The 21,432-nt window shown below is 41.2% G+C and overlaps 5 protein-coding genes across 6 annotated transcripts; 2 read left to right on the top strand and 3 right to left on the bottom strand.

Annotated features, from left to right (window-relative positions):
* The first annotated feature begins 708 nt into the window (after window positions 1-708).
* LOC134192074 (uncharacterized) lies at window positions 709-5,262 on the top strand. Of its 2 annotated transcripts, XM_062660756.1 has the most exons (17): window positions 709-861; window positions 975-1,092; window positions 1,943-1,998; window positions 2,061-2,177; window positions 2,411-2,573; window positions 2,651-2,713; window positions 2,783-2,988; window positions 3,157-3,302; window positions 3,381-3,458; window positions 3,519-3,642; window positions 3,708-3,907; window positions 3,968-4,112; window positions 4,182-4,279; window positions 4,339-4,420; window positions 4,481-4,621; window positions 4,682-4,781; window positions 4,848-5,262. In XM_062660756.1, exons 1-17 carry the CDS (start codon window positions 826-828, stop codon window positions 5,018-5,020), a joined length of 2,046 nt encoding a protein of 681 aa, XP_062516740.1. In that variant the 5' UTR covers window positions 709-825; the 3' UTR covers window positions 5,021-5,262. The 2 variants fall into 2 exon arrangements, with proteins under 2 accessions (XP_062516740.1, XP_062516741.1); XM_062660757.1 differs by lacking the exons at window positions 709-861; window positions 1,943-1,998; window positions 2,061-2,177 and having other exon boundaries at window positions 973-1,092.
* Window positions 5,263-6,843: 1,581 nt separating this feature from the next.
* On the bottom strand, window positions 6,844-9,778 carry LOC134192527 (threonine aspartase 1-like). Its single transcript, XM_062661264.1, has 13 exons — window positions 9,760-9,778; window positions 9,641-9,702; window positions 9,510-9,575; window positions 8,414-8,531; window positions 8,210-8,294; window positions 8,072-8,151; window positions 7,898-8,001; window positions 7,722-7,835; window positions 7,511-7,659; window positions 7,403-7,455; window positions 7,280-7,345; window positions 7,145-7,215; window positions 6,844-7,090 (listed from the first exon to the last, which is right to left on the bottom strand). The coding sequence occupies exons 1-13, from the start codon at window positions 9,776-9,778 to the stop codon at window positions 7,010-7,012; spliced, it is 1,068 nt and encodes a 355-aa protein (XP_062517248.1). The 3' UTR covers window positions 6,844-7,009.
* A 32-nt stretch (window positions 9,779-9,810) lies between these two features.
* LOC134191747 (large ribosomal subunit protein mL54-like) lies at window positions 9,811-10,691 on the top strand. The gene is made up of 2 exons (XM_062660363.1): window positions 9,811-9,960; window positions 10,210-10,691. The coding sequence occupies exons 1-2, from the start codon at window positions 9,831-9,833 to the stop codon at window positions 10,479-10,481; spliced, it is 402 nt and encodes a 133-aa protein (XP_062516347.1). The 5' UTR covers window positions 9,811-9,830; the 3' UTR covers window positions 10,482-10,691.
* A 103-nt stretch (window positions 10,692-10,794) lies between these two features.
* LOC134191746 (uncharacterized) lies at window positions 10,795-13,804 on the bottom strand. Its single transcript, XM_062660362.1, has 7 exons — window positions 13,585-13,804; window positions 13,400-13,517; window positions 12,039-12,094; window positions 11,480-11,596; window positions 11,264-11,417; window positions 11,148-11,210; window positions 10,795-11,091 (listed from the first exon to the last, which is right to left on the bottom strand). Exons 1-7 carry the CDS (start codon window positions 13,618-13,620, stop codon window positions 10,985-10,987), a joined length of 651 nt encoding a protein of 216 aa, XP_062516346.1. The 5' UTR covers window positions 13,621-13,804; the 3' UTR covers window positions 10,795-10,984.
* A 6-nt stretch (window positions 13,805-13,810) lies between these two features.
* LOC134191745 (aldehyde dehydrogenase, mitochondrial-like) lies at window positions 13,811-19,944 on the bottom strand. Its single transcript, XM_062660361.1, has 13 exons — window positions 19,842-19,944; window positions 19,454-19,558; window positions 16,468-16,608; window positions 16,315-16,394; window positions 15,928-15,977; window positions 15,799-15,860; window positions 15,603-15,731; window positions 15,332-15,548; window positions 14,673-15,022; window positions 14,462-14,619; window positions 14,316-14,390; window positions 14,063-14,102; window positions 13,811-14,000 (listed from the first exon to the last, which is right to left on the bottom strand). Exons 1-13 carry the CDS (start codon window positions 19,896-19,898, stop codon window positions 13,968-13,970), a joined length of 1,497 nt encoding a protein of 498 aa, XP_062516345.1. The 5' UTR covers window positions 19,899-19,944; the 3' UTR covers window positions 13,811-13,967.
* Between the last annotated feature and the right edge of the window lie 1,488 nt (window positions 19,945-21,432).

The following is a 21,432-nucleotide window of genomic DNA, read 5'->3' as shown; positions in this document are numbered from 1 at the left end:
CTGACAACATTGATAAAACGAACTGAACTAACACCACAGTTGGTTTCCTGTCTTTTTGCTGTGTAGCATGTCTATATATGATTAATTAATAATACATTTAGTCTTGTTGTGCTGAGGGAAAAATGGCATGGCTCATCTCGTTGTGTATCCTGTACTTGACGTGCTTGTAGTTGAAACAATTAATTGCAGTCTGACAACTGATTGCAGCAGATCAGTCTATAGTCACAGAGCTAAAGATAAAGATTGTCCAGGATTAATATTCTGTCTTGTCTATTTTCATCTCTAGTTCTGTTATGATGTGACCCGCCGTGCTCTCTCTCATCAGTTGGTCGATATATCTGGATCTACTCGCATGCCAAGGAGACCTTACTGCTTTATTTTTTGCATGGATACCTAGGCCAAGAAGACCTACGTGACCAATTGCTTACTAACTCTCTAGTATTGTCATGCTAGAGCTCCGTCATCAGTTCGAATTCGTGGATACACGAGACCAGCTTGCATGACTAATTGTCTTAATTAATTAATTAATTGTTAGCTAGCTAGGATTGTAGCTATTTGCAAAGTTTGCACAAACAACTGTTTGTGCATCCGCAGGCCCACTGCTATTCCAATCTTAATTTAATTAAGCATGAAACAATAATAGCCTATGACAATTATTGCCAACTTGGCGTTCTAACGTAATCACATCCGGGTACCAACATGCTGCAACACTACAACCGGGGGCTCGTATAAATTGGACAGCATAAAGGAATGACGAAGGTGGAGAGTCTATAAAGGCACAGGACAGGACAGAACGATACTCACTGCACCAAGTCCAAGAGAGCTATGTCAAGCATCTTTAGCCGTTCGAAGCAACTGCTGGTAGGCACACTGAGTCAGTCTTGTAGATTTGTATAGTACGTAGCTAGCGCACGTTGCGTGAATTTGGCACCATCCCTCCGCTAATTAATTGCCTTCATTGCACTTGAATATAGGAAGAAAGGGTCGGAGAGCAACTTGTGGTGAGCGCCAAGAAGAATGAAGTCGTCTATTTGTACAAGTGCCGTCAGTGCACCGTGACGTTGCCGGACAAAACTGCAAAACTCATTGTTGGTACGCTTTCTAAATTTCAATTCATTGGTAGTTGTCTAATTCCTTTGCTAGTAAGTGATAATTTATAGCCTTTCTGGCTGTCTAGAAAGTGTTCTGTTAATTAAACAATTAACTAACTCCTCTTGAGTAAGTAATCATGGCTTACTCCCAATGCATGATGATTAATTTTCGCTTGCTGTATCTGGTGCTTGACAAATTAAGTGGCCAGCTAGGTTATCGACGTTGGCCAACTTTCAACCAAACTGATTTTGAAACTACACATTGACAATATAATTTCCACTATAACACATTGCAATTTTCTCTATGACTTATGCACAAGGGCTGGTGCAATTGTTATAGCCAAAATGACAGGTGATGCAATTAAGTACCCTGAAAGAAGAAATTTGTGCTGGAGAAAAATTGTTTTTTCTAGAAACATCACTACTTGTGCGGAATTAATTTGTGCGACAATAAGGCCATGTGCAATAAGATCATGCGCAAGGAAAAATATATGTGAAATTTATTGTGTGCGATGGGCTTGTGATCGCACAAAATCGCACGATTTTTTCTCCCGCACAAATTTCTTCTTTCAGGGTATATCCTACTTGCGTTTATTGCTTGACGAGTATGACAATGACAGAAGCATTGAGTAGCATACAGTTGATCAAAACATCACACCTATTGGTGTCTTCAAAAGTGTCTTGATATAATTAATTAATGCGATAACATCAGCCCAATGCAGCAGGTAAATAAGTAAAGCTAAACCGATCGACAGTAGTTTGATTTAGTGTAACCAATCAAAACTATATGTTCACATTACCTCAGTCAATATAATTCAGTTGCAAATCATTGTTTCCTTCTTATATAACAGATAGCTGTGATGAAGTGGAGATTTTGCTAAATGATGGTTTAATGTCTGGGACTGTTGTAAGTGGTTAAATTCTGCTGTAAGAACTAAATGCATTTGGGTTCTGAAATTTGTTTGGTAGGATGTAATGAAAAGCAGTCATACTAGATTGATAGTAGCTCCTGGCATGAGTTTGCCGACTCTTACTATTGAATCGTGTGATGACTTTCGATTGGTGTTAAGGAATGTGAGAACTCAGGTATATCAATAGATGCAATAAAGGGAGAGACAGACAGACTGACAGGCAGACAGACAGGCATGCAGGCAGACACACAGGCAGACAGACAGACAAACAAAATATGGACAAACATATAAATAAACAGATGGTTAGTCTAATACAGACATATAATTATTGATTAATTTTTATTAACAGCTAAGACGGGATGTGAGGCATATCTGCCGTTTGCAAACTACTAACCGTTGTATTTTCAGATGAAAGCAATCTATCTGCTCAATACAAAGAATGTCAAAGTCGTGTGTCGTTCTGCATCAGAGGCATCATATTCTCTTGACCTTCCCGCAGGAAGCGACCCAAGTCAGCAGTTTGTGTCTTGCTGGGCTGGAGACAAATTTACCGTTGATGCTGTAGTCAGAGGTAAACAGAAAAATGGCAAATCACAAAGTTTATTTACATACATATATAAATAGCTCAATTCTGATTTGGATATATAGAGGGGGTTGGATATCCAACAACCGCAGCAAAGAAGGAAGAAGCAGATAGGAGAGCTGAATGCAGTAAATGACTGTACATGTATAAATAGATTGTTACAATTGTTACTCATCCATACATTTTTGAACATTTAGTGAAAGAACGACTGAGCAACCTAGTAGAAGAGTCAATCAAGGTTGGTCCAGCCACTGCAGCGGGTAGTGCTAAAGCTAAAAGTGATGCAACACCTGAATTCAGTGGAGCGTCCCACTCGCCTCCAGAAGCACCTGTGAACATTCCTGAATCATTTGTAACTGCTGATGCTCTTCTGGACGTCAAGAGTCAATTGAAACCTACACAGGTCTGTTGTTTGGGTTGTTTGCTTGCGACCAAATGCAACTGTAGTCCAGTGTGTGTGTGTGTGTGTGTGTGTGTGTGTGTGTGTGTGTGTGTGTGTGTGTGTGTGTGTGTGTGTGTGTGTTTGTGTGTTGTGTCTTTGTGTGTCAAGACGTGTATATGATTCATGCAGACTATTGAGCACCAGTTGCCTGTGGTCGGTGTACCACATTGCAACCATAACTCAGGATCACAACCTGCACCCACTGGTGCCAGCACAGCAATAAAAGAGGAGGAAGACAAAAGAGAGTTCTTTGAGAACCCAGAAGATTTAGAAAAGTGAATAATAAAGAATTCTTGTATTTTATCAGTCAATTTGGATACCAAAGAGTTACATTTGTTGTTTGTTCTATTTAGAAAGCTTGAGTTACTTGCTAAGTGGATCCAATGCAGTAAGCATGTGATTTTCTTCACAGGAGCTGGGATCAGCACAAGGTCTGCCCGCTTCTCTAAGGTTTTTGTAGCATGACTTTATTGTGTTATATGATCATACAGCACAGGAATTCCTGACTTTCGAAGTGGCATGAACACTGTCTTGGAAACCGGACCTGGAGTCTGGGAGTTACGTGCGAATCTAGCAGCACGACCTGCAACTGCAAAAACAGTTAACATGTTGAAGGTAGATATTATTAAGCCGTTGGTCCTCGTCTATATTTTGTGTATACCATTTGTGTCTGTTTCTAGGCTATTCCATCGGCAGCACACATGGCAATTGTTGAGATGCATAAGAAAGAGCTAGTAAAAGCAACGGTGTCTCAGAATGTAGATGGTCTGCATCGTCGCAGCGGAATTTCTGCAGAGGAAATTGCCGAATTGCACGGCAACATGAATTTAGAGACATGTGAGAAGTGCAATCGACAGTATCTTAGAGACTTTGAAACAAGGTAGTATGTCATATGTATATCGCTTCACAAGAGTACCAATTTTTGAACACTTTCTAATAGGACTGCATTCGGAGTGTTTAATCATGTGACAGGTCGACAGTGTGACGATCCGGATTGTAATGGCAGACTGATGGATTCAATCATCAACTTTAGAGAAAACGTTCCTGAGAACGAGCTGAGAAAGGCATTCTCACATGCAATAAAGGTCTCCAGCAAACGAACAACTCAAACTTAAAAAAATTGTCAATAACTTATTTGTTCTTTATCCACGCAGGCTGATCTCTGCATTGTCTTGGGTTCCAGTCTTCGAGTTACTCCTGCTGCTCTTGTTCCTAAAGAAGTGGCCAAACAGGGAAAGCTAGTTATTTGCAAGTTGGTACTCCTCATCTCATCGATTTCTGCCATTGTGCAGAGACTGTGTGTTTGTTTAGTTTGCAGCAAACACCTCTGGATGATTGTGCTTCGTTGGTAATCCATGCAAAGTGCGATGATGTTATGGTCGGAATAGCCAAGGTGTGAACATATCTGTATTGCTGTCTAGCTGTCCAAATTATGTTGCGTCGAAATCTTTAGAAACTCCAGTTTGAAATCCCACCATTCAAAGTTCCAAGACGGCTGCAGTTTACAAGCAAGCCGTCTCAGGAACATGGGAGGTATGTTGTCAGCATCAATGGGCTGGACGAATCATCAGACATTCCATACTCATTTATTCAAGTTGGTCCACGCAGTGTATGCAGCTTTGAAGTTTGAGTATTAGAAGTCTATACATTGTAGGAAATAGAAGTGGCTATATTTTCAAAGAAAAATGCCGTTCTGAAAACACATCTGAAAGTCAAATCAGAACCAATTGAGCTGGAATTTAAAGCAGTACAAGGTACAGTCACACATGAGCCTTAAACCATTCATACAAAAAGACGAAATGTGCATGACTTAATTATAGGAGCAGCATGCAATGCAACAATTCGTGTCCATTTCCATGGACACTACGGAGAGATTCCACTGGAGCTAGACAATAATTTTGTATGCGGTCAGTCACAGAAAACAGTGTGGAAAATGGCGTACAATCCTTTGACTGGAATATGGGAGACTGACGTACTCCACAATACAGACTAGAATCTAAATACTATGGATGACTTTCTTGCATGTCCATACATATAGAAATGTTATCATGGGAACTTGCAACTTTATTGTCTGAGATAAAACTATGTGTTGGTATTGTGTTGTCTGTATTAGCTGGTAGACTGCTTGCATTTGTAGTGCTTGACCAATGTTTTGGACAACTGACATTTGTTATTTTCTATCATAATGTCATGCAACATGAACCGTACACGACGATGATAGTGATTATGAAGGAAATTCAGAGCGTAAATGTCCATTGCAGCTCCATGACCAGAGAAAGGGCTGAAGAGTGAGGTGGTGATTATGTGGATTAGGCTAGGTACACAGACACGGCTAAACAAGAGCATCATGTCATCAATGGCATGTATTGTCTTTGTGCTTATTCAACACAATGTAAACAGCATCCAGATCTACTGAAGTTTAAAGAGCATGGGTACAGTCAGACCTTGTTATTCTGACAGCCGATACAGGGTGTCCCCAAGAGTTTTGTAAGGTCCCGCGGCAATTGTTATGACCACGGCTGCACAAAAGGATTGGTCATGCACATTTCGATTTTACGGATGTCGCCCCATGAAAGCTTTGATGCAGGTTTGCTTACACTGACATTCCATGACCACAACTGTTGTCATGGAATGCTCAGGCCAAAAAGGAAGAGTGGTTTATTTTTAAAGAAAGTTTCCCTCTGTCTTAGTTCACTGTTCTTGACCACATGATAGCTATATTAAGCCTCACAGCCTGTGGAAAATTTCCAGACCTCAATAAGCTGAGAACCTAGTACATAGGACAGGATTAAGGGCTAGAATCTACAGAACTCTTTTGCATGTTACAATCAGATCTGACATATAGTGGGCGGTGCTGACAACCACTGCATGTTGATCTTTGAGTACTTGTATTACAATTAAGTTTATATCATACGACAGTCTTTGTCCTAATTGGTCTTCAAATACAAGTCCCATTAGCTAATCACTGCCTACTCATGCAGCAAAGCATGGCGGAGCGCTGTGCCTTTTGTATGCTGGGGACAACCTTGCGATAATCCGACACCTTCACTTTCTGACGAATGTACACGTGAAACCAATTTATGTGTTTCACTGCGGATTTGTACGGATAATCCGACAGTCATGTTAGTCCAACAGAAACCAGCAGGACAAACGTCGTCGGAATAATGAGGTCTGGCTGTATCGAGAATTGGGGCAAGTTTGGTTTTGAGATTAATGCCCCTGCAAGAACACACAATTTAGCTGGGTGGTGCATGCTGTACATTTTTTGAATGGCACAGCTATTACACATAGACAGGCAGATTGTAAGTGGACTACTGAATAGACCGGTAGACAGATACAACAGACTCACTAACTAGAGCCTGCAGAACAGTGTGTATATGTTGTGCACAAAGCATAGATTTGGACAATCCATGAATTGCCTGGTACAATCCATGGATTGCCTGTACCAACTATGGATTACCAATACAAACCATGCAACCCTAACAATAACCCTAACTCTAACTCTAACCCTAGCCACGGTTTGTCCGTATCCGCGCTTTGCACATGACATATACATTACAGAGTGATAAAGACAACTGAGCAAAACTAGATAGATTAGAAGAGTCAGACCTGCAAAGAACGTTGCTGGCAACACCAATTTGAAACATGCCAATGAATAGCGCAAGTAGCAATACAGTAGAGTATCTCAGCAGTTTGACACAGGGTGATAGATGCCATTTGGTATCTATGGTTTATATCATGCACACAATCACGGACGGGATTTTGGACCATTCAGAGAGCTCACACAGCTCACGTACAGGTACAGTATGAGCCCGATAGACTGGCTACTTCTATTCATTTCAGAAGTCTCCCACGAACCACAGAACAATCTTATGTGTACATTGGCATGGGCAACAGTCTCAACAATGAAATAATTAAAATCATTACATCACAGAAATATAGAAAATGACTTGCACTATTGTTTAATAAACTACAATTAAGACTATTGCAGACATGAAGGTTGTAGACGTCTGACTGCACCACCAATTGTCAGTGACCCCTTTTTCCCTTTTGATATTAATGCCTGTAGCAGAAAATTTGCCACAAAGGTGTGGTAGAGAAATTGTTATCAAGTCACCTTTGGTTTTGTATCTTGAATGGACATATAACCAATGCACATTGTTTGTGTGGAGTGTATCCACAGCAATTCTGTCATGCAGTCAACACAGTGAAATACAACATGATGTGCTCGTGCATCATACAAACATGTTACCTGCTACTGGAGAGTCATACTGCAACAGTACCACTCCGGCTTGGCTCAAGTGATCGTCACATTGTCCTCAAAACATCAGCCAAACATAAACCATCTCACTTGCATGAACGAACACACACCTACCTACAAAAGCATCCGAAAAAGCATGTTTCAGTGCATCCGTGGGACTATGTGAACTACAGAGAGATCATTTTCAATGAGACGATAATAGCTCAAGATGCATTGCTCAACTTTCTCCGAACTGCCTTTGCACACGACATTGCCATCAGAGCTTTTATAAGCTGCTCACCGATGCCAGTAGAACTGCAAGCTACACCGGGTAAATGGTCGTCATCGTCATTAGGGTTAACTGCCCAACAACCACTTCCAAACACAGCAGCCTGGGCAGCAATCATCAACTTTATATCACACGGTATATTAGCATTGGCCATGTGGAGTTTACCTGACCAACACGTCCGGGCAGTTTTAGTAGAATTCCACCACTCGACGTGCCAGCACTCATGCAGTGGTGACTGTCGACACATACAGCACCAACAGTATCAAGTCGGTGATCACTCTACCACACGTCCACACACATACTGTACATACAACATCAGCAACAGCCGAACTAATGCAAACCTCGGCAAACCCATCAGGTTTGCAATGATACACGGGACTTTGGGACATCGATTCTGCAGCATCTAATGCCTTCTTATACTTCAAATAACAACTCATGGAGTCTCCTTGACGACACTCATCATATAATATCGATATCAAACCAAAACATTTTGGCACTGTATGCAAGAGAGCTACCTGTTATGAGGTCCAATGGATTGATTATCTCTAGACTGTAGGATTTTGCATATTGTCTAGCTCCATCTCCAACTAGAAACCTTCAAATCCAGTAAAAGTCAGCTTGCCAGCATTTAAATATCAAGAATCGTACATTACAATGGTGCCACTCGGCCAAGTGACATTGTGCCTTTCCTCTCTTCCAACAGAAGTTTGGCAGCAACATTTATAGGATTCTTTACACCTATTATATATCAAAGACATCATTTTGATGACACATATTAACTATTAAATAATTTTAGGATGTGGCCAATTTTTTAAATGCAAAAACGTGCGTTTGTAATAGTATCAGTGAATTCGTACCAGCTACAGCTCCAATGGCTCCAAAACTGCTGTCGCCAGTCATGATACTTGCATCGCACTCGACTTTTCCTTCCAAGTTCAAATTGGAGCCAAAACCGGCATTAGTGCAACTGTCATTCTACATATCAACATACACCACATATTCCAATACACTATATGCACGTGATTGTAGACATTTTTAAATGCGAGTGATTGTGGACACTCTTAATTAATAAGAGAAAATGTGCCAGACCAACTACGTTTCTTGATGCTCAAATTCGCCAGTCCCGTACATTTTGAGATTGCAAAAATAAAAATAAAATTTAATGTGTGCATGCGCAATGATATCATGCTCGCTGTAAATGACTTGGTAGTATATACATCCTACGACTACATATTAATGCCTCCGCAAGTGTTAACAGTGCATGTGGTCAAGCAACTGTTCTGCAGCATTTTTTGTTTTAGTGTCCATGTTGTTATCTCACATTTGTATGTTGCAAAATGAAACTGCACATGCTAAAATTGTCACATGATCATTACTTTTTATTTTAGTTTCAATCGGTTTGTCTAGGTTTTATGTCCAAATATCCAAGCATAAAAAAATTTAGTTGGTCTGGCCTGAGTGTTGAACCAGACTCACACAATGTATTACAGTAATACACTGTATTGAACTACTGTCTGGTATTGCTAATTACAACATAGCCAGAAAAGATGATCTAGCTAGCTCACATCCTGCACTTACCAATAACAAATGTTAAAGCTTACATGACTTCTTGTTCAACTGAAATAAAATCAATCAAAAATTTTTTGCCAGTTAATTAAGCAGATGACACAAACAACTTGAAGGTTAATTATAAACATGAATTTAACATATGAGAATTCAGCCAATGTTATCCACTGACTTGGTCTAGAGTGCCTTCAGTATAATTATATCCGAATGATTGCAACAACTCAAATCCCAATAATTTATTGCATCATGTAGAATATACAGTTCACAGCGATAATGTTTCTCGTGTTGATATTAATAATTAAGTTTTTGCTAAGTTATTTCACGCATGCGCGTACTCTTTCAATTTATACCTAGTACCATTTACAGCAACACGTGTGCCAGCTGTACCTCCAAAACTTCAATTGCCCTGCAGGCACCAGTCAGTGCACTGCCTTCTACCAAAGCTTGTAGTCCCTGTCACAATAGCTAAATCACCTACACGAGCACTTGTACCATGCAAACTTTTAGAGTCTCCTTGCCTCACGACAAGCACGTTTGCATACAGAAATGTAGTCTGTAACGTACGCGTGATAGCCGGCCCCTTTAAGAAAACAGCTATAAGTCTGGAAGTTGGGAACGAAACGAAGAAAATTGTAACCTGCGTGAACCGCAATCATACTAAAGCACGTGACCGCAAAGATAGGTCCCGGATAACTTAACCTGCGTGTCATGCTCAGCGTACGTCAAACTGTTGTTTCTGTTCACCAGAGTGAATTCTGTTTATTGTCACGGTTACTGTTGTATCGATTTGTTTTACCGGCGGCATCTAAACGTGTTGTCTGCCGCTCATTTGCAAAAGGTTGGTCTGCTCTACCATTGGCGAATCTTTACTCTAGACTTACTCGTATTATTATGGCAAGGCATTAGCCTGTGTGTGTGTGTGTGTGTGTGTGTGTGTGTGTGTGTGTGTGTGTGTGTGTGTGTGTGTGTGTGTGTGTCCATGCATATGTGACTTCTCGTAAAATCTAAAGAGTAAATTGTATAAACAATGCATCTATACAGCAACGTGTAGAAGCTCAATTCTCTAGCTCTGTTTGTTCATGTTCAGCCAAGAAAGGAGCCGACAAACGTCATAAGACTGAGGTACAACAACTACAAGATACAAGCAAAGATACCACATGCAAAGGAGCCAACTACATGAAAACTGGTGAGGATCCTGTCTTAAAGACGGATGATGAATATCCAGAATGGTTATGGAAACTGACTGATCCTCCTGCGGATCTAAGCACTTTGTCTTCTGATGACAAAACCTACTGGAGAAGACTTAGGAAACAACAGGCCCGTGAAAGGAATCTACTACAAAAACAAAGGGGCAGATAATAGTTTTTTAGTGCTGTTGTTTAGTTGCAAGAATGGAGGGTTGGAAGTTTGTGTAAGTCTGCAAGCTTAAAATATGTATATATAGGATCAAGGGGGTTGCGTAAGTCTGCAATAGGATCAATGGGGTTATTTAACAGCAGCTAGGGATTGTGTTAGTGACATGATGTGCAAATTGATTTTTAATCACCTAATTAGATTTACCAAAAGGAGGATTACACTGTGATGGTTTCTACTAGATGCATACACAGTATGTCGTTTGACTAAACTCACAATCAGATTCTTAATTGTTCAGGAGCTGCTGTTTAATCTCAAGTACACTGTTAATAATACATGTTTCTAGCTCACTCAGTTGATACACTTCGTTAAAAATTATAGACTAGCACATAAGGGTATACCTATGTATGTATGCATGGCAGCCATTACTGTCAGTGTCTGTGTAGAGTTCCTTCTCTTTGTTTCTTCGTTTAGACATTTATACCATCTTCGGACCACTTCTTTATCGTTCAGTTCTTTGCAGCTGCTGTATCAGAACTTTCTTGTGCACTCTCATCTTTTGCTGTAGTTGTAACCTGGATTGACTCTTCCACCATTTCCTGGATCTTCTTCTTTACTAACAAAAAATTAGTTATTTACGCAAACCATTTTTTATAATATTTCTTCACTCACAGAGTTTGGTCCGTTTTTCAGCTGCCTCTTTCTTTACTTCAGTTGTGGGGTATCCGATGCCCTCTATAGACAGACAGATCAGTTACTGTGATTGTCAAAGTTGACAATGTCATTACCTCTAACAACGCGTTCCACTGTGAAGCCCGTGCTGGTTCTGTTTGCTACACATTGCTGTGATGGATCTGTTCCATCGGGTAAGGAAATTGTATGGTTTGCTGATGGGCAGATTACTCGTATATTGGTAGCATTTAAGAAGTAGATGGTTTCCACCTAATAACAGTTGATTAATTAAATTTTTTATACGTAATCGTACCCATTGTATGGCAGTTTACTTGAGATGCTGCAGCATCAAGAGCAATGTCGATGTCCTGACATGATTCAAGTGTATATGTCGGAATAGATACTCCAGTTTTTATTACCAGCTTAGCTCGTTGACATTTGAGGATCTCCTATGTTGGAATAAACATAATGTATATACATACATGAACTAAGATACATGTTTGTACGTATGGTGTATGTCTAAGTGCAGTATGAAATAGAGGAAATATGTCTTATATTCCTGAATTAACACCGGTGGCGACAATTTTTGGTTGTGGTGTTAATTATTAACAATATGTTTCCCACAACTTGTGCAAGAGTACTCAATTAGCTAGCATGAAGTGTCTTGTTTACTCTAGAGTTAGGATGGCACAAATCTTATGTCTGCAGCTGCCATTGTATAATCTATAGCTGATTGTGTGTGTGTGTGTGTGTGTGTGTGTGTGTGTGCGTGCGTGTGTGTGTGTACTTGAGCTGTCAAACTTGGCAGGGTGCATATTTCTGGTCAACATGTCTAGAGCTAACGGACTTGTCAGTAAATTTCAGCGCGTGTTGAACAGATAGAGTATTTACCACAGTGCCTGTAACAAGACCTCCAGCGATTTGCACATCGATGTCTTCACAACTATCTGAAACAAAGAGACATGGATGTTGCAAGAAACTATTCTAGAGTAGAACCTGGATATAACGAATCGCACAGGACTCTAGGATCGCTTTCCTTGTAGCGAGGGGTAGTAATAAGCTAACGGATTGGGGTGTACAGTGTACCATTGTGTAAGGTCCGGGAACGCAAGGCCATGCAATTGCAGTAGACCAAGTGGACACCAATCTATGAAGATAATTCAAGATAGTTTCAGGAAAGAAATCTGCAATGCAAGTGTGAATCATGTTTTGCTAGTGTGATTCTGTGACGTGACAAATGATCTAATCTGTTCAAAATTGAGAGCATAGCCAGTCGACGTTGAGGCAAGACTCCAAGTAATGTTTGACATATCACAAGGCTGCAGCTCCTGTAACTGTTGACTCGTTTCTTTCGTATTCACTGTCAGTGCCACATGCACTGTCTTCTCTATCAGACACTTGCGTTTACTGTCACAAGTGCATCAAACTTTCAATCTCTGACAAGCTCATCCCCCTGCTGTAGAATTGTTGCAAGGGTTGATGCATGGAGCAAGTCCATGCCAGTCAGCCATGCACGTCCTTTTTGTGCTCTCTTGTTTCTCCACCTCTTAGAATTTCCACTTTTTCTGGAGGAATCGCACACAGGACTTAATTGCAGATGACATGATATCGGGCCCAGAGTTACACGTAAGTGTGTCCTGAGATCTGCTGCAGCTGGTCTTTTCTGCCCACTAGGCGGCTGCATGCTGCTGTTTGCAGGTGACAACATTGCAGTAAAACTGATCGGTCCCAACGCCCGCTACGGTAAATCGAGGTCATACTACAGCAGAGCCGTTTATACAGGTCTGTAGTACAGTAGCTACGTTTTGTAGGTGCAACATGCACGCTTTCTTTGTATCGAGTTTGTTATTTTTTATATCAAGGGTTCAAAGATAGGGAAACACATACAAACGAGTTCCGGACATCAAGACTAAAAGTGTTTATACCTGGTAGTTTCGTTATATCGAGGTGTATCTGTCTTACAAACACACGGTCACGGTCACACACACACACACACACACACACACACACACACACACACACACGGTCACGTGCTAACGGTCACACACGCGCGCGCGCGGTCACGCACTAACGGTCACACACACACGCGCGCAACGCACATCCACGGTCACGCACTAACGGTCACACACACACGCGCGCGCGCGCACACACTCACGGTCACACACACGCACACTCACGGTCACACACACACGCACACGCACTAACGGACACACACACACACACACACACACGATTTCAGTTAATTGACACACCCATCACAAACTTGGCAGCTCGATCTGGCAGAATAACTCTACACTGAGTGCACTTGTACAGATACACAGCTTCGTTCATCTTGCAGTTCACAACAATGTCTTCGCCATTTTTCTGCTCCTGCAGCAATTCATACCATTTATCTCTTCCTACACACGCACCTACACTACATCTGATTTCCACTAACCACCAGTTGCTTTGGTCTATTGAAAACGCTCAACATCTCGCACTGCTAGTAGTAGGCCAACATACACTGAATCAGTATACTAGGCACAGGCCTCTTATACAGAGGTGCAGCATGCAGATTCAGCAAATTGCTGCTGCAAACAGATGACGACATACGTCGACGGCGCATCATAACGGCTGCCCTTATAAGGCAACTATTTACAGCGCGTATTGGAAGGCAAATGATGTCATCGTGGCACGTGATCCTAGTGCCTTTCTACTTTTGTCTAATGAATCATCTGATTGCAACACACAAGCGATTGCGCGTGACAGGAATAAAATCACAAACAAAACACATAAAAGTCCTGCCCAAAAGTCACACTGGCATCATTGGAGGCGACAATTCTAGGAGTTTTTCTGGGTAAGTTTGATGGTCACCTAGGCACAAAAACGAACATAGCAGTTGATAAGTCTAATACACGACGCAGAGCAAATCTTACGCATTTTACTTCGCTGTACTGCTGGAGACCATACTCACCACTATACAGAACAACAAACACATCATGTAGAATATCCTGATATAAACACATAGCATAACACCAACAAAAGTGTGCATTCATCCTTTTTGTTATCAATTGATCTGCTTGGTTTGCCCCTCTGATTATTTTTAAAATTAAAATTTAATTAAAATTAATAAAAAAATAAAAGCTTTGAAACATGCAAAGTATTGACACGAATGCAAAGTATGCTTACAGCTCACGGCCAGAGCCAGACATTCTAAAGCCTCCAAATGGTGCCTGAGCACAGAAGATGTCATAGCAATTGACCCTGGATAACAACAATCACAGTCATAATGTCAACCCAAAATGCTATCATGGTTCACATGTGCAGCGGTGTACCAAACGGTTCCAGCACGAACACTGTTTGCAATCGTCAGGGCCTTGTCGATGTCACGAGTGTAGACAGCTGCAGCCAGACCGTAACTGGTTGTATTGGCACGTTCGATGACTTCGTTGATGTCTTTAAACTTGAGAATTTGCATCACCGGCCCGAAAATCTACACATGAACTGCCGTTATGGACTGTTATACACACAACTGGTGGTTGCTACCTCTTCTTGGGCGATTCGCATGTTATCCTTTACTGCAGAAAACACGGTCGGTTCTACAAAGAAACCCTTATCACCGTGGCGATTGCCACCACATTCCAGTTTGGCTCCCTCCTGCTTGCCAGACTCAATAAGGCCAAGAATTTTATCGAACTGCTCCTTGTCAACTTGTGGACCCTGTTCAACGCTGGGATCAAGAGGATCACCAACTTTACGTTTCTTTGCCCTGGCAACACTCTTCTTGACAAACTCGTCGTATATTGATTCTTCTACAAAGCATCTTGATCCAGCACAGCAGCACTGGCCTTGGTTGAAGAAGAGAGCAAAGTGGGCTTGCTCGACAGCATAGTCCACTAGCAAACACAACAACAATCACAAACCACATGCATGTGCATGCACGCACACGCACAAATACACACACACACACACACACACACACACACACACACACACACACACACACACACACACACACACACACACACACACACACACAAACGCACACACACACACACAAATGCACACACACACACGCACACACACACACACACACACACACACACACCACACACACACACACCACACACACACACACCACACACACACACACACACACACACACACACACACACACACACAAGAATGCCCCTGATTTAACTTACAGTCAGCATCGGCAAAGACAATGTTGGGACTCTTTCCTCCCATTTCCAGGGTAATGTTCTTTATGTTCGATTTGCCTGCAGCCTGCATGATGATATGACCAACTTCTGTCGATCCAGTAAAGGCAACCTTGTCGATCTCCATATGCTCGGAGATGGCAGCTCCCGCAGTTGGACCGTATCCAGGAATAATATTAACAACACCGGCAGGAAATCCAGCCTAAAGTAACATCGTAAGTTACCATGCTGCAGAATGCAGATTCGTAATTCATACTTCAATAAGTAAAGACCCAACATACAAGGCAGTCAGTGGGGTCTGTTCAGCTGGTTTCAAAATTACAACATTGCCACAAGTGAGCGCAGGTCCGAGCTTCCAAGCCTGCATCAGAAGAGGGAAGTTCCACTGCAGAATAAATCAAATTAGGAACTCAAGACACAACCACGCAATTCCTTGTCAATTAATCGGTTACAGGAATTATTTGTCCAACTATTCCGACTGGCTCATGACGTGTGTATGTAAAGAAATCTCCATCTGTGAACAAAAATGTCACATATATAATACACAGCAGCTTGAATGCAACAAATGAAGTGTGTCGCACCAACGGGAATGGTCTTGCCTTGGATTTTGTCTGAAAAGCCTGCATAGTACCTATTGGAAAACATAGGATATACAAGAAAGTGATACATAAAACAATGAACAAAAATTAATCTATTTAATGACCCCTGAAACGTTATAAGAAATCAATCCAAGTAGTGAACGCACTAAAAAGAGAAAGGTATATCCTTCTTTGTGTCTACAGAAAACTCTACTTTCAACTGATTGCGACAGTCTACCGATTAAGTGTCAACTGCTAGAAATTATATTATTGAAATGTTAATTTCTATTTATGCCACTATGATAAAAATAATTAAAAATAGAAATCATCATATGGTGATGTCTCCCATTTTATAATAATAACATAATGATATACTAATTAATGTCTTACCTGTAGCATTTGATGGTCAAATCAAGATCAGCATTATAGGAGTCTGAGTACGGTTTGCCATTGTCCAAGGTCTCCAGTTTCTGTTAATTAATGTGCATTGTTATAAAACATTTTAACAACTCTACTATTGCCTCTGATGTCACTAAAGCTTACCGCCAAATATTCTCGGTCACGTTCAATCAAATCAGCAAGTTTGTTCAACAGCCGTCCTCGTTTGGAAGCATCCATTCGTCTCCAGTCACTTCCAAGAGCAAAGGCCTTCTTTGCAGCAGCAACGGCAAGGTCGACGTCAGCCTACAATAACAACAGTGCAGGAGTACACAACTTTTGATATCCTATTGCATATAAGCATGAACCAAATTTTAATATTAAAAACTCAAGAAGTGTGGTTAGAGAAACATTTGTGCAGCAGCACAGTACGGTGAGTTGAATGAAACTTGCAGATATTTTTACATCCAAATATTGTGCCATCTAAAGATACAAAAGCATGGCCGTAGCCTGGCTTCAGAAATGGGAGGTGTGTATAATTCACCAAAACTGGACCAATGACGTCACAAACACGTCACGTGGTCTTTTTGGCCTTTCAAATTATATGTAATTACATATTAGGATTAAACACATTATTATAAAATGAGGAGGAATGTAGGGATTGCATAAAAACCTTAGAAACAAGTTTGGCATAATAGTATACTATGTAGGGCATCGTGTACTTTGGCTTAATTAAAAGCGGACCTACACAGCTGAGTGGGCGGTTCGTCCGCACCCCAGCCTATGGGCCTGAAAGAAATATTTTCCTATAGAAGCCAGTAAACACTAACACAAAAAGATGCAACATATGGCCTTCTCAGTGGTCATTCAAGTCTTTACATGGCTACACAACATTCATTAACTGTGGGTTTCATATCTATATATATAATATTAATTACATATTTATGAATGCAGAAATGAATGTAATATTATATATAGGTATGAAAACCACAGTTGATGAATTTTACTGTTGTTGTGTTGCATAGTCAGGGTTCTAGCCAGGCATACTAAGGGCCACCACCCTTTACTTCTCAAAATGAGATACCCACACTTGTGATTGACCATCATGCCAGGTGAACAAACATTCCAGTTGGAATTAGTGGCTGTGTCTACTACAAGGATAGAAAACACAAGTTTGCACTACTCTTTGTTCACTTTGACCTTTTACAGAGAGTGCTAATTATGGCTTCAGCAGGTGTGCTATTTACTGTGTCCCTGTTTGTGTTAGACTATCTTATTGCAAAGCATGATCACTAAACGGAAGCATCATAATTGAATGAGAATGCTGCATTTCTATATGAACATACTTGTCCCTTACAAATATTGATATGCAAAGAGCTAAGTCTCTTTGGCAAAGATCATCTTAAAACAGCCAAGTTATTCTGACTAGGTTGATTAATAAGCAGAGGAAGTCACAAAAACTCACCAGGGCTACATTTTCAACAAACCATAACCACACCCATTACAAAGACCACGCCCCTTTTAGAAGCCCGCCCTGCCACCACCCTTTGCTGAAACCCTGGCTAGAACCCTGATAGTGCAATTCCCACTCAAAGCTCATACACAAGCACACATATATCTATACACACTACACGTAAAACTGTATGATATACACAAAAAGACAATACAACAATATATCCTACACTACCACCCCAACCCCCTAGTAGTTAGTTTGTTCATCGACCTTGCTGCCTCTTCAAAAAGCTGACTTTTGATTCATGCATTTTCTCTGCTCCTTCTCAAAACCTAGTCTCGTGTAGGCAAACCCTTTCTGCCGCATCATACCTCATTCCCACGCCTATATGGATGCCCCTTGGATACGCTGTATTAACCATTGTACATACCACCAATTTCTTGATGTCAAAAGCTAACATTGGATGTACAATTGAGTATCCACTAAGTCTTGTTATATATATATATATATATATATATATATAATATATATATATATATATATATATATATATATATATATATATATAGTGATTTTCCTAACCCCCTTCAAACATGCATCCTCATATTGTGCATATTTGGCCCCGCCCCTAAAAAGGCATGGCCTAAGTAGGTAATGTTGCACAGTAGTAAACGTTTTCTACAGTGACTGTAATTGTAATGTATGTATATCAACCAAACTTGTAGACAGGTTTCATTATTAAACCAAAATTCAAATGAAGGTCTATACTAATAATAACACTTTGTGACTATGCTCATCATGCTAGAATATAGTCATACAAATTACGCCTAGATGCTGTCCAAGTATTATAGGCAAATACTTTCTACTATAATCTATATCAAACAAACATGTGAGCATGTTTTACTAGTTTAATATAATTATTAACCAAACTTGTGCAAACAAACTTTTAATAACAGTCTGTAATCATGTTTATCATGTTATGTGGCAGTGAGTGCCTCTAACACTTTGTGCCCCGGGTGCTGTTCAAGTAACCTTCTAGCTTTGTGCTCTTTCCACTTGCAAAATGCACGCTCAAAATTAAACTGATGATACATAGGTGGTTCTTCTAGTAAAATGCGCATCAAGCAGTCAATTTTCTCTTCAGACAAACAGTTATATATATATATTCTATTTATTTTTATCATCACGTTCAGAACTGGTGCAAACTAAACATATACCCATGCCTTGTAAGATAGGTTATGTTAGGTATACATAACACAAACTGTCTCCAAGCTGGATAAATAACACAATCAGCACATGACATGTTATAGACATGCTCAAGGTTCATTCTGATCATACAGTCTCAACAAGCTCTTCCTAAATTAGAGACTTTAGCTAGTACACATAAATTAACACTGTACTGTACCTACAAAATCTAAATTTAGTAAATCAAATAGATACCTAATTAAACATTTAAAAAATCTAATTAATTACGGCGCCTTATAATTATATGCAAAAGTTAATTTGTGCTAATTAGGAGTCAAAATTAGCATCATCAATTATGAAATGTTATTTCAAATAGTATTGATCATGTCTTAGATTTCTTTTTCTTACCTTTGTTATGCGCAAAGGCATCTATTACAGTTAACTCGCTTAGTCCTCACAAGTCCACCGTCTTAGTACATGTAGCCTACGTACAGTACAAAGGCACACACTAACCTTGTCGCCTTCAGCAACGTCACATATCTTCGCCCCGGTGCACGGGTCCACGGTCGGAAACGTCTTGCCGCTGACCGAGTCTCTCCATTCGTTGTTAATCAAGATCTACGACGCACGACAACGGTTACTACAGTCACAAGATCACGTTGAAAAGAACTAGCGAGGATGATGGTCTGAACCCGGTGCCACCGCCCACACAGCCAAGAAGGTCGTCACACTACACGGCATGTGCATGCAGGATTGGCGTCACGTGTACCGGCAATTGACAGTCAGCCGAATGGCGATGCACGGCGTGAAGCACTAGACGAACGGTACCATCCAAGAGTGCGCACGTGTTGATCAAACTTGTCTAGACTGCAGAAAGCGATCTGCTACGTTGAAGACTGACCTTGGTGTATTTAACCTCAGGAGGAGCGTCTACACACTTCTTTTTGGCATCAGACATGTTGCATAGAAGCTCAACGGACACAGCGAATCGACCCAGAAGCTCCCGTACATGGTGTGGCATGGGCGTGACCGGACACTTATTACGTTACTCCCATGGGATCCCATGGGACGCCTTGATCGCGTGACAGGACTCTACGAAAACAGCTCGCGTGTTATCTTACAAAACAAGACCTGGATTGTCTGCATCTCATTGTGTTACAATGTCCCGTACTGGGGTACTTGATATGACAACTAATTTACTGATTCTGTGTAGCCACCAGAGCTTTTCTTCTCCATTGTCGCAACGTGTAGTGATAAGAAGGTTTGGAGCATAAATTCAACGATAGGTAGGATGCAACAGAAGACGAGTTTTTGTAGGAGAGGGACGGAAGTGAACGCGCTTTGTAGCTGTTACCGCCATGGCGCCTCACTTCGTGAATTTCGTCCAGGAAACGAGATGACCAGCTACCATGTTTCGATCAGCATAGGATGCCGTGTATCCTATTCGATTGCTAACAGCAGTTTCCGTTGGTCTCGTGATTTCTTTTGCACAGGAGAGGATAATGAAACGGGCGGAAATGGCTGATCTTGAAATGCACGGTGTGCGGTAAGTACATTCACTACGAAGTACGGGCGCTTTTGTATGAATCTTCAGGCCTTCAGGTGTGCGTTGATTGTTTTGGAGGCGATTTATTGTCGTCTAGGGTACAGGTAAGACGATTTTTGTCTAGATGGTTTTGCGCCTTGCTGGTGGGGGGCCAACTTTTGAACTTCCTGTGCATTTAGCTCCACCGCTCTAGAGGCAATTTGTTTCCATCATGCTATTGCATTGATGTTTTTCTTTTCACTTTGCAAGAGCAGCACCAAGCCGTTGCTCGTGAGGGTGTCTATCGGTTGCATGAAATACGAGTTTCGTCGACTCGGGTCAGACGGGGCTGATGGTAGTAGGCGGGACTTAGGCTTTTGAGCTTTGCCAGATGCATACTCGTACTCATTGTTCCGTGCATTTCAGTCAGTAAACGTTGTACAAGCACTCTGACAAGTTGTACAACGTTGTACAAGTACATTTACTCTATTGTACCTGTAGCTGAACGTTCTTACATCGGGAAGAGAACGTCGAACACTTAGGGGGTCCTGTCGTGAAATCTTGCCATGGCAATGCAAGTAACCCAACGTGAGCATTCACATTCGATAACAGCTATAAAGTCAAGACAACCGATCGTTTTCGCTGATGTATTGCGCTTTGGCATTATCCGGGTACTTTTGAAAGACAGGGTACGTGGTTGTTCCGTGCACTGAGATAGCTAAAAACTTCAACTAAAACGTTTTCTGTTTTGTACGAATACTGTAGCGCCAACGGAAGTCGAAAAGGGGATCCTGAGGGCTGCAAGCCTGCCTACGGAAGTCGTACAAAGATAAGGGGGAACAGGCTCGCGTGCCAGACCTTTCTCTCGCACCCAGACGTGTCCCCCCATTGTACTATACAGCAGTATCAGTCAACTTTAGGGCCCCAGACTCACGTGAGGCTGGCAGTGTCCGGTTCCCGTATGACA

This window comes from Corticium candelabrum, chromosome 16, assembly GCF_963422355.1.
Source record: "Corticium candelabrum chromosome 16, ooCorCand1.1, whole genome shotgun sequence".
NCBI lineage: Eukaryota > Metazoa > Porifera > Homoscleromorpha > Homosclerophorida > Plakinidae > Corticium > Corticium candelabrum.
Note: the sequence above shows the minus strand (reverse complement) of the source record. Positions and strands in the feature narration are given on the sequence as shown.